At 43.9% G+C, this 12,302-nt stretch overlaps 1 protein-coding gene across 8 annotated transcripts in view; it reads left to right on the forward strand.

Annotated features, from left to right (window-relative positions):
- Positions 1 to 9,328, forward strand: part of OPHN1 (oligophrenin 1) — a 123,417-nt gene extending 114,089 nt beyond the window's left edge. For all 8 annotated transcript variants that reach the window (XM_037908345.2, XM_043522147.1, XM_037908346.2 and 5 more), the window contains 5 exons: positions 996 to 1,307; positions 4,133 to 4,298; positions 5,792 to 5,842; positions 6,783 to 6,833; positions 7,358 to 9,328. In XM_037908345.2, the coding sequence (XP_037764273.1) occupies positions 996 to 1,307; positions 4,133 to 4,298; positions 5,792 to 5,842; positions 6,783 to 6,825 (572 nt within the window). In that variant the 3' untranslated portion in view covers positions 6,826 to 6,833; positions 7,358 to 9,328. The remainder of the gene's footprint in view (positions 1 to 995; positions 1,308 to 4,132; positions 4,299 to 5,791; positions 5,843 to 6,782; positions 6,834 to 7,357) is intronic.
- The last annotated feature ends 2,974 nt before the right edge of the window (positions 9,329 to 12,302 follow it).

Below are 12,302 nucleotides of genomic sequence, written 5' to 3' on the forward strand. Positions count from 1 at the left end.
AAAAATAAGAGCAAGGAATTGAGTCATTGCTTAACAAGCCCTGATTAAAGCATTTCCCCTGTTGAATTTATTTTGTTGGTAAGTATTTACTAATACAGAGGCACACTGCTGTCATTTTGAAGGGGCACAGTCAACTTCTACTCATGCTTCTGTCTGCAGATGTTTTGCCCGTTGTTGTTACAAGTTACTCCTAAGATCATTACTTGTTACTCCTGTTGCTGAAAGAGATTAGGAAAAAAATAGTTCTCTGTTTTGTTTTCAGTTTGTTTACTTTGTGCTTTTGGACTTGAACTTGCAAGTTTGAGCATTTGGCCCAATTTACCAATTCATTTAAGCACATGCTTAACTTTAAGCACTAGAGTAGTCCCTTAAAGTTGGTGGACCTACTCAGGTACTTAAGATTAAGCTTGTGCTTAAATGTTTGCTGACTGAGGACCAGGGTGTTGACACCTTGCAGGTCAGAGACTGTAGTGCAGTCAGTTTCGCTGTGGTGCACTCTGTTGTTTGTTTGGATCTTTCACACAGCAACAGGGAAAATAAAAACATTTGCAAAACTGTGAAAACATGGTAGTAAAACCTGTCAGGGGGATTCACAGGCAAGTGTATTCTCAGAAACGACTTTTATTTTTTATTTTTTTAAATTGACTAGGAAATGGAAGTCAACAGTGTCCCTCTAAAAATCACAGATTTTAAAAGTACATCAGTAGATTTCCTTTTCTCACCTTAGATTAGTGAAACTGAAATAACGTTTCACAGTCACTTATTTCTCACCACCAGGGCAAGCGAGTTCCCTTTCGCACTGCACGCAGTGTGGGCCACAAAAGCAGACCAGGCAGGTTTGTTAATTTCTAGTTACTATCACAGACCCTCGGAGCCTGTTTTTCAAAGGCGTTGCGAGCAGCGAGTGCTGAGTGAGCACTTGTGAAAATCAGGCCCTGTGCATCTCAGGGTTTCGCCTCGTGCCTGCATTTATTCCCTTTTCCTTCGGTTCCCAGGTGACACCCGTGATCAGACTCCTAACGGCACCATCATCTCGAATAGTACAGAAGCCCCCAAGCCGCTACATCGCAGCAGACTGTCTACACAGAGAGCAGGGGAGGCTGATCCTGGGAGGCCTGGCTCAGAGAGCAAGCATGAACAGTCCTCTGAGGTGGTTGTGGGAAAGCTGGTGTCCAAGCTGCAGGATGGGGGAGCTAAGCTCGCCAACAAGGCCACAAACGGAGTGGTGACTGGCACCACTGCTCTAAAGACCTCTGTTGTCCATGCTAAGAGGCCTACTCTGAAGCCCATGATATACAGCAAGGAGGGTAAGTTTTCTGCTTTGGGAGGTCTCAGCTGACCTTGGGTGGAACTCTCGCCCATCTTGTTGCACTGCAGAAATCGCAACAAACATTGTGACAAGCACCCCAAATGTTTTGCGTTTTGTCAGACTGGAGGGGGAGGGGTTTGCAGAGGGAAGTGCTATTTTTGCAACCTGTGTCTCTTTTCATGCAGTTCAACAGTAGGGGACCTGAGATCAAAACCCTCACATGGGACCACTGGAGCCGGACCCTCCTCCTTCTGAGGACGTTCTGATCCAGGTCCAATCATCATGCATTCAGCCCATTTTTATTACAGATGGGTTTGTAAGCTCAGCCTGTTGCTTACTGAGGGAGGAAAGGGCATAGATTGGCCTGTGCTATTTCAGAGCTTTATGTAGCAATGCTGATACGGTAGACTAGTCCTCTGAAGCATTAGAGTTGGCATGGGCACAAGACATGCTGGGAACTCATGCAAGGGTTCGGCCTTTAGATTCAGAGATCACATAGTGGCCCAATGGACTCTGTAAAATCAGAATTCAAATCTGAATAGAAATGATTCAGAACCATCTAAGATGAGTGCTTTAGATATTGAAAACTTGAGTAATTTGAAAAATACAAAATGCTTTTAGCTGTTTAGGCAGTGCACTTGCATTTTGTATTTCTCTCAGTGCAGACAAAGAAAATCAATGAAGTCACTTTTACTTTTGCTTATAGTCAGTTTCCCTTTTAGGTTCTTGATGCTGCAATGGCTGGATTGCACACACTGGCAGGGCAAGATTTATTTCATCTGTTTCCACTGGAATTTTAAAAAATCAAGGAAGCATTTCTATTTAGCACAAATGTGATAAAAAACTTGTTTTCTTTTGGTAATTTAAAAGACTCAATTTGGGACCAAATTTAACTTGACATTTTCCATTTAAAATAAATAAAGGAAGGTGTGGTACTTTGCCAGAATGTACAGATCACTCCAATGACACAGATGTGGGTTGTTTATAAAAAAGAAAGATGATTGTTTTATGCATTGACAGCTCTTCCTGTGTTCATCTCTCTGCTTGCTAGATGCTTTCATAACCTAATAGCCTTCACAGTCTCGCACTTAGAAAGGAAACAGTAGACTGCACACTTATGTTGACTCCTGGGTATAATAAAAAGAAAGAATAACAAGGTTTGGCTTGGTAGCACAACCATAAAGTTAATTTGAATAATACTACTGATCTCATATAAATCTGACCTATAAGTATTGGATAGAAATCTGCTTTTGGTATAATAGGATGGTTTTTACAGATGGAAGTGGTGAACATTAACTGCTATTTTGCATTTGAAGTTATTATGTTATTATAATGTAACACATTGCATCTCTATAGTGTGTCCAAAGTACACACATTGACAAAATAGGCTAATGTGATTTTGGGATGTATAAACAGTGAATCTCGAGTAGGAGTAGGGAGTTTATATAACATCTGTATTTGGCACTGATGCAGCCACTGGAATACTGTGTCCAGTTTTGGTGTCCATAATTCAAGAAGGGTACTAAAAAATTGGAGAGGATTCAAAGAAATTCACGAGAATGATTAAAGGATTGGAAAACATGCCTTATGGTGAGAGACTCAAGGAGCTCAATCTACTTATCAAAGAGAAGGTTGGGGGGTAACGTGATCACAATCTATAAGTACCTACATGGGGAACAGAAATTGGGTAAAAGACGGCTCCTCAGTCCACCATACAAAGGTATAACAAGATTGAGTGGCTGGAAGTTGAAGCTAGACAAATTCAGATTAGAAATAAGTCACCGATTTTTAACATTGTAATATGTTTTTAACTGTAATATCTTACCAAGGTTTGTGGTGCATTCTCCATCACTGGAAACTTTTAGAAAACAATCCAATTTTGATTTAAAAGAGATATAGATATAAATAGATATAGTCAAGTTCTAACAGGAATTAATCTCTGGCCTGTGTTATGCAGGAGGTCAGACTAGATGATCACAATGTTTCTTCTGGTTTCATAATCTATGAATCAGTCAAAATGCTTCCTAAAGAAGCGGGGTAGTGGCTTGGAAGGTGAAATGGGAAGAGAAAGAATGATTTAGTGTCTCAGAGGAAGGAGGGAGAAAGGATTTGGAGAGATTGAGTGGCACAAATGAAAGAGCATTTTACCCCACAACCTTCTGCCAGTGGTGGCAAGGCAAGGTAAAGGATGCAGGAGGTCAAAGTAGATGGAGTGCAGTGACTGAGCAGGGCCTAGGTTGATATCAGGTCAAAGAGTTTGGGTGCAGCAGAGCCATAGAGAGTTTTGAAAAGTATGATTGCAGTGTTCAGCTGGATTCTGAGATGGATAGGAAGCCAGGCCAAGGAACTCAGGGTGGGAGGAATAGGAAGCTGGTGAAGGGAATGGATAGGAATACAGGGAAGGGGAAGGAAGATGCATGGAGCAGAGTAAATATAGTCCAGCTTCCTGGAATAAAGGCCTAGTGTGAAGTTTGGTGAAGCAGAGGCTCGGGAAGGTCCTAAGAGGGAACTGCAGTAATCTCAGCTATGACTGAGCATTAGAATTTAATCAGTCTCTCCCTGATTCCGTAGAGAAGCACTGAACATGGTTTCCATTGGAAAACCTTGTGGTTAGTTTTCTTTTATCTCAAATAATGCAATAATAGCCTCAGAGACATTGAACAGGGTCAGTTTGCCGTGAAACAGTAATGTCTGCCTCTGGTTCTGCAGTTAGATTCCCATAGTGCCCCTCTCTCCAACCAGCCTGAAACTTCTGCCTCTTCACAATCTTTGGCTCTCACTCCAAAGCATTGCTGACAGTGTTTGTTATCTTCAACCTTTCAGGTGAGTACGACACCTTCACTAAAGCTCGATCCCCTGGAGATAAGCCAGTGATAACACGGCCCCCAGTGAGACCTCCAGACCCTCCTTGCAGAGCTCCCCCATCCCAGAAGCTGGAGCAGAAGCCTGAGCCAATAGCAGGAGGAGCGGAGGAAATGCCTTCATCTGTGTAAGTAGGAAATCCCCATCAGGGCTGTGTGCCCGGACTTAAAAGCCCAACAGGAGGCAATTCCTAGCAGTCAAGGGATGTGGAAAATGTGCAGAAGGAAAAGGCAAGGTGATAAAAGCCATACAATGGCACTAATCAAATGAAACCATGAGCCTTTTGTAGTTTAGTCATGGGGACTCCATTTCCTCCCCAGGGCCCTCTGTTGTGTCCAGTAACAATGGTATGAGAAACTTCTAATCACTTCTGGGTGAACAAGGCACACAAAAGAACAAACTTTCCAAGAAAGAGTTGATGCTGCTTGGATTTGTTCTCAGCAAAATGAGGGGGAAGCTGACCACTAATTAAACTGAGCTCTATGCTCCAATTTCACTTACATTATAGCTGACAACAATCTCAATGGGAGTGTTCTTACGTAAAGAATGACTAAAGATCTCAAGATTTCACCACTGACTTCAGTGGGAGTTGGCTTGAAGAAGGGCTTCTAAGTGTTATCAGCAAAGAATTCACTGTGTGCTACTCATGCTGTAATACCATAACCGAGCTTATGTTTTTCATTGCTCTGTCATCCTGTCAGGGTCTGACATTGACACTGGCTACCTGATACTTTATCGTGGACCTCTATGCTGGCATTTCTTCCCACTCTCCTATAGATCACAAGGCCATAGGGTTAAGATTTCTACCTGCTTTCTCCCCCAAGCCCTCACATACCCCATTGCAGATGACTTGCTGTGATGAAACATCCTTTGTGACCACATTCATCCATTTAAGTACCCAAAAGCCAATGAAGTGTCATGCCCTCAATGGAACAAGAGGTGCGATACCCAGTTGTCATGGTACAGCATGGGGAAAGCAGTGTCCTTTGTTCGGAGAGGAGCAGAGTCTGAGGTCCCCGTGCATTGTGCTCCCGACATATAGTGTTTCTGGAATAGCACTGCTTGATTTGGTGAATAACTTTCAGTTAAGCAGTGTTATGTAGTTGATCCAAATCCTGCAATTTGCACTTCTTACTCGGGTCAAATTCCTATTGGTTTCAGTGGGCCTTATGCCTGAGGAAGGATGGGCAAAGGTTGGCCTGTTACTGTTAATCGTTTGCTGTGATTCCTTTCTGTTACAATTACAATTGGAGGTCAGGTCTGTGGTAAGCCCGATGGAGATCATAGGTCATAAAATTAAGGATACAGGGGTTAAAGGTTCTCAAGCGGAGAGGTTTAGGCCGTTGGGCTGCAGGCAGTAAGACATCATCTCTGGCAGCAAGCGGTCAGTACTGTGTCAGGCAAGAGCAAAACCAGAGGTGTGAGAGCAGAAGTAGCATCTCTGATCAGACCAGAGAAGGATATTGGTAGGAGGCTATTGTTGACCATCCTCAGTGCTTTCCAGTGGCAGCCTATCTCCCTCCCCTCACCAAATAATTGCTCTTTGATACAAATAGTGTCTCATCAAATAACTGCCTTATCATGGGAGAACTCAAAGAACCTTGCTGGTTTTGTTTGCAGAGTGGCCTCCAGAACAAAGTTCTTCGAGACAGCTTCCCGGAGAACAAGCAGGTAAGAGATGCCAGGAACTAAGGTGCTTTCACACAAAAACACACACAAACGAAAAAGCCTGCACCTTAGCACAGAAGTGACCCTCTAATTACAAGTGGGCAGTGTAGGCAGGAGGCCCCCATCTGGTTATTTCCTGGACTTCAGTATTCCTGGGTAAAGAGATGGTTTCCAACCAGAACACTGCATCAAAACAAACCAAACTTTGGGGCCTTCACAAGCTAGATCTGAATAACAATCTAGAGCTGGATCTGAATTTTGTAGTTTGAGTTCACATCTGCTAGGTAATAAATATTTCTTTGGATCATTGTGTTGATGTGAGTTCAGCTCTATACCAGTGTATTGGGTGTTTGGTTGTATTTCACAATACCCAGTACATGAAAAGGTTAGGATCAGCAAAAAGATGAGACTGATTGCTCCCTTGAATCTGTCCCCTTGGAAGTGCAGAGTATAACCTCGTTATACCGGATTAGACATTAAACTGACACTACACATAATCGGTTTCCAGTTGGAACTCCACTGTTAATGAATATGATGGCTTTGAAGTCCATGTCAGCTCTTCCGGGCAGGGTAGGGTGTCAGTGTTTTGAAGCAGATACAGTTCGCTCTTTCTTGCTGCTGTAAATTTAGTTCTGAGCAGTAGCGATACATGCAGGCTTCATCTTCCCATTCTTATAGATCACCAGCACCACTGTTTGTTTTTTTGGCATGTACCAAAAGCACAATCATGGCTGTGTGTAGATCTTTTAGAAAGTGACAGATGGGGGGAAAGGGAGGATGTCTCTCTTAGCGATGCTTACAATTTTCTTGCCTAATGTACTGGGCAATATACATTAACTTTGCCTGCCATCCCATTCCTCCTTGTAGATTCATGGCCCTGATTTTAGGCTTGTTTATTAAATTGATTTTCTTTCTCTCCCTTCTCCTATCCCCTCACTCATAGCTCCTCATCACCGCAAGGCAGACTCCCAAGTGATGAGAGCTGAGGATAAAGGTATGTGTCTGTCACAGAAAGCAACCAACTGCATAATTTTAACCTGGCTTCAGCTGACTGGGTGGAAGGGAGACCAGTGGAAGTAGCTGGGAATTTGTAAGGAGAGACTGATAGCGGCCTCCTCTCACCTTCTCCAGCAAAAGACTGGGGAGGAGAGGTGGTCAGAAGTGGCCCATTTTCTCTTTCCTGGTGCAGTGTAGCAGGGCAAGGTAAACCAGTGTTCCGTGGAAATCTATTATTCCATGGCATGGATTCCACTGGCACCTGCTGCAGAAGCTGCTACCTATTCTCTGTGAACCCTGGCTATGGTCACTACTACTTTGTCCTACTGGGCTTTAAGGTAGATAAGTGTGTGTTTGAGTCCTTATTGTGAGGGGCCACCGACAAAGTTCATGGCCTGGTGCGAACAACCCCAGAAATAGGACGTGCTTGGTTCAAGCCTGTTTCTAAGGGTTAAATGATCAATGTGTATTTGCCACCATTGACTGTCTCACACTGTTCACCTGATTGTTTTCTTCTTTCAGGCTTCTATCCACCTAAGCCTGGCTGGCTCCAGGAGATTTTCCCTGCTTCTGAAATGGATTCCCCTGCTCCCCAGACTGTTTCAATCTGTGTGATGTGATCCTGGAGGGCAGCTGTCCTGTTGGACACTGACTGTGGAGCATACCATTGTGAATAGCTCGTGCAGTTAAAAGAGAGGGGAATGAAATAGGAGGAAGACCCAGCCCTTGTCCCTGTTAAATTAAATGTTTGGTTTGGGCCATTTTGCCACAGCTCCCCTTGCTCCTGCCTTGGGCAACATGTAAAGGACGCTTGTCATATCTAAGGAGGGTAATAAACCATGGGACTTACAGAGTGGTGAGAGCCGACCTAATCTACAGAACTGAGCGGCAGGCAGGCCATGGAAGGAATAGCAGAGAGCACTGAAAGCAATCTGCCCTCCAACCCTTTGGAAATTCCACTCTGGAAAGACATTGAGCTTGGATGGATGTGCAGTCAAAATGCAAGCGACCAATACCCAGAGCTTGGGTACCTGGGCATGACGAGCTGACATCCTTTTGCTGTTGGAAAGTTCTTGCTATTGACATGCTGTTTTAAAAAAACTGGTTTGAGTGCTAAGTAAACCATATTGTGTTGTTTCAGTGGTTAAGGCATTACGAGAAAACTCTGTTAACCATATGGGTCCATGTCCTGGTTCCACTGAAGGCCAGTGTTCAGCCCAACATACATATAGCTGTGCAATGTTCAGTCTCCCTACCTTCCCCCACAGACCTAAGGCAGCACCTCGCCCATTTCTGATCTTCCTTACATGCTGAAAATGTCCCCAAGCCATTCCCAGGAGCCAGTGTTCTGTTAGTCAGGGGCCTTTGTGGAGCTGCTCCCCGATTTCCCATTGCTTGGAAGAAGAGGTTACATGTTATTACAAACACCCTTCTATAAAGTTAGTGGGTCTGAAACCAAAGCAAACCTCCACGCCGTGAATTCCAGCTGTGCCTAGTGCACAAATACTGACTTGCCAAAGGACCACTGCAGAGCATGCAATTTGCTGGTGCTTTCAGAGCTGTCCTCATCGCCTGTCTGTGTGCGGCTAATGTGAAATCCTGCTTTATTAATGAATGTACTTCTGGTTTTTGCGGGAAATGACAGTGGTGTGTGAACGGTGTGCCTGTTCCCTTAGTCTGCAGTCCTGTGCTCACAGCTGGCAATCCCAGAGGTGTGCTTGTAGCAGTGGCAGGTGAAGGTGGCTTTTAAAAAAGTGATGTAAACATCAGTATTACATCGTGCACATCAGCATCTCTGGGCTTTCAGAGTGTGTGAGCAGCCAGTCCAGTTCCTCCATGACACACTCTTGTGATTAGAAAATCACTATCAACGCCAAAAAAGTAACATTCTCTTCAGGTGAAGTTGTTAAAAATGCACAAAGATAAGATGGCCCAACTGCAAGTGTGCATAATGGAAACTGAGAGCTAGTGGTACAGTGCTTTCACCTGTATCAGAATTACACTAATCTTGTGGGGAATCTTCTCCAGAGTCTATGGACCAATTTCATCTGGTATCAGTGGAGCTGCACCTTTTTAATCCAGGTCTGAATTTGGCCCTGACTCTCTCTCCAAGGAGTGGAGGACACAAAACCACCATTCTGCCACTAAGAATTTAGCCACCATTTTGGCCACAACTCTCAAAAGTTTTGTGTGTGTGTGATCAGACAACATTTCCAAACGTGCCCTCTAATTTTGGATGCCCAGTTTTGAGACACCGTGGGCCTGGATTTTCAAAAGAGCCGAGCACCCAAAATTCCTGAAGTCAAAGAGAGCAGCAAATGCTCAGCAGCATTAAAACCCAGCCTCTAAGTATCTAAATATTAGTCACTCAAAAGCAGACACACCCAGAATCGGAGGCCCTTTTGAAAATGTACTGTTAATCATTCTCCCCACCACCGCAGCTGTACTGATAAATCTTCTGTATGCAGAAGGAAATAAAGAAACAGAGCCAGATTCATTTGTCTTGCAGAAGATATCTGTGGGGTGGTTTGGGGGGAGGAATTGCTATTTATCAATGAGAAAAAGAACACAAGCCACCAGAAGAGGTTTGTTTTTCAAATTTCTATTTAGTTCTAAACAATGATGGGTAGCAGTGAATGAACCGCACTTCTCTCTGTCCTTTGCTCTTTTTCTCCATAAGCACAGTTGTATGCTGGGATGAGTGTGACATGGCTTTAATATGCAAGGTCCTGCAGTATGAGGGTTTGAGGGACATTCCCTCATGTCTGTGACCATGAGCAAAGCAACAGGAAGAAAGCTGGGGATTTGGCACGGCTGTTCTGAATTTTTTAGGTGCCATGTGACATCAACCATCTGATCTATTTTTTTCTTGTACAAAGGTTAGATTAGCTGTGATGTTCAAGTTTCCATGAAGTAAAAATCCAGGACATATGTCCTTCAAAGTGTCGGTGCTCTCCCTTTTTTTAATTACATGAATTTTATTTAAAAACCTTTAGCCCTCCGGATGGTATGTGAGCCAGGCCCCATCAGACACCGAATGTCTTTGCACATTCTGATGTGGATCACAGAAAGTGGAAATGGAGCAGACCTAACAAGCCCCATCTGGATCACAGAAAGTGGAAATGGAGCAGACCTAACAAGCCCCATCTGGATTACAGAAAGTGGAAATGGAGCAGACCTAACAAGCCCCATCTAGTCCACCTTCCTACAGTGTTGGTCCCTGTTTGTCCCTTTTCTAATGCAGTGTCCAGTCTAGTAGAGAAGTCCCAAATGCTGATTTTCCCAAGTCCAATAGGAAAACGTTCTACAATTCAGAAGGGTTTGGTTTGGTTTTTCCCTGTTATTTCCTATGAATTCTTTCCTTAATTTCGTCCCATTACCACCTGGGACATAATTCGTAAATCAAGCCATAAATAATTCCTCTTCCTTCTAGGGTAGCTATAATACAACTGGATGAAAACAACTGAGTGGCTTGGCCTTTAACTGAATGTGGCAGAAGCCTCCTGTGAATTCTGTGCTCCCATTTCACATGCAGACCAGGGCGGGGGTAGATGTACAGGTCACCACAGTGCGTGCTAGGGGAGACGAGCGGTGTTAGTACTCACCTACAACCCAGCCAAGATCAACAGCATTGACTGTTAATTTTGTAAGATGACCAAATTCCAGTGCCACTCTCCATACAGCGAAAGCTACAGCGGAGAAAAATGAATCTGCTCTACTATAGGCCCTTTAATAGCTGTGAACTGGTAAAGGGGCAATAGGTTCAAACAGCTCCCAGAAACAGAGGAGCAAAGACACAAAGGTGATTTTTGTATGTATGAAACTGCTCCCCTCCCACAGCTAACACCCAGTGGAACCTCCATTGCAAGGGGCAGGTTTTCCTTAGCAAAGGGCTTTTCATTTCATCCAGGAAAGTTTATAACTAGAGATGGGCCTGAACCAAAAACTGCAGATCTGCTTCTGTATGAACTTTAGATCCTGCTTTTAACTGGGAGCCGCACGCTCCTCCCTACTTGCAGCCTTTTTCTTATGCTGTGCTCGTTTTTCCTTTCTCTGGTTACAGCGGGCAGCTGCAGTTGGCCCTGGTGTCCTTCAGACATAATTTGCCCCATTGAGCCCTGCAAGGGGATGCACCAAGTGAGACTTCATCTTGCTAAGGAAAACCACTAGAGCATTAGAATTAGCCAATTGCAACAAGGAGCTAGTTTCCACCCACTGCTCCACATTGGGCTGACTTATAGCATGTTTCTCCTTTATTTATTCACTCAGAGTTGCCAGACACCATTGCTTTACAAGCCTCAGGCAGGGAAGTTGTGGGCAGACTCCAAGAAGCTGACTTGTATGAAGGGAGATGGCAGACTGAGAAAATGGGCCACAGCTATTACCCATCTTCAAACATCTCTCCTTTTTGGTACAAAGGCTAAGAGTCAGGGTGACCACCCAAGGGTGCATCATTCGCAGGAAGTGCCACAGGACTCATGGGGTATATTTAAACGCTGTGTGATAATGGGCCAATAGCTGAAAATATGTAGAGCTATAAAACCTCTATCATCATCATCATTAGACCCACAGCCAGTACTTGCCAACACAATGATTAAATAAAAGGAAATAAGATCTGACATTGTTACACTAAGAAGAAAGAAGGCTTCTGGAGACTGGGTTTTTATAGTAGTTTAATTCGTAGTTGTGGCTCTAGTAATAAGGGAAAACAGAACTATTTCCTTTGTTGGATAACAATTGAATACATAGCTGGAGCCTAATTTTGCTCTTGGTCACAGCTGTGTGATTTCACTGGCTTTCACCTTTTAATACTTAAATGTTCCATAGTCGTTAATTTTTACAATGAGCTCATTTGTCTAGCGGGGTCTGTGTAGTTGTTAGCAAGTACATGCTTGCTCTGGGGTTCTTAATGCTGGGATCCAGCACACTCAAGGCAAGTACTTATGGGCTGGTGAAGCCACACCCTGTGTGGAGGATTATTACTGAGCGACAGTCTTTATGTTGCCTAGAATTTAAACTAAGTTTGCCTTGTTTAACCTCAGACCACTGAGTCTTGTTCTAGCTCCTTTTTCCCTCTGGCCTGCAACTGTTGTTCAATTCTTTTCTCTTATGTCCGTTGCCCTGTTTGGATTGATGCTAATTTTGCACTATTACAAACATTTTTTTCCCCAGTTCTGGGAATTTTGGTTTATTTTTCTAGAATGGCCCCTCCTGAAGACAAAGCACCCTTCCACTTTCAAAGAGAGGCCCGACACCAGTTGTAGAGCCATGACTGAGGAGCAGAAAAAGCAGATGGCAGGCTGAAAGGCCCGGAGACCATCCTAATGGTTGGGAGAATAAGGGATGGGGCTCAACAGCTACTAAAATGAGGAAGCTCAGGTGACAGTGGGCCAAGAGTCTCTCTGGCAGAGGGACTTTTATGAAAGAATGGATGGATCAGCAAGAGCTGTTTGATCCGATAGCTACC

The sequence above is a fragment of the Chelonia mydas genome, chromosome 9, assembly GCF_015237465.2.
Source record: "Chelonia mydas isolate rCheMyd1 chromosome 9, rCheMyd1.pri.v2, whole genome shotgun sequence".
Taxonomy (NCBI): domain Eukaryota; kingdom Metazoa; phylum Chordata; order Testudines; family Cheloniidae; genus Chelonia; species Chelonia mydas.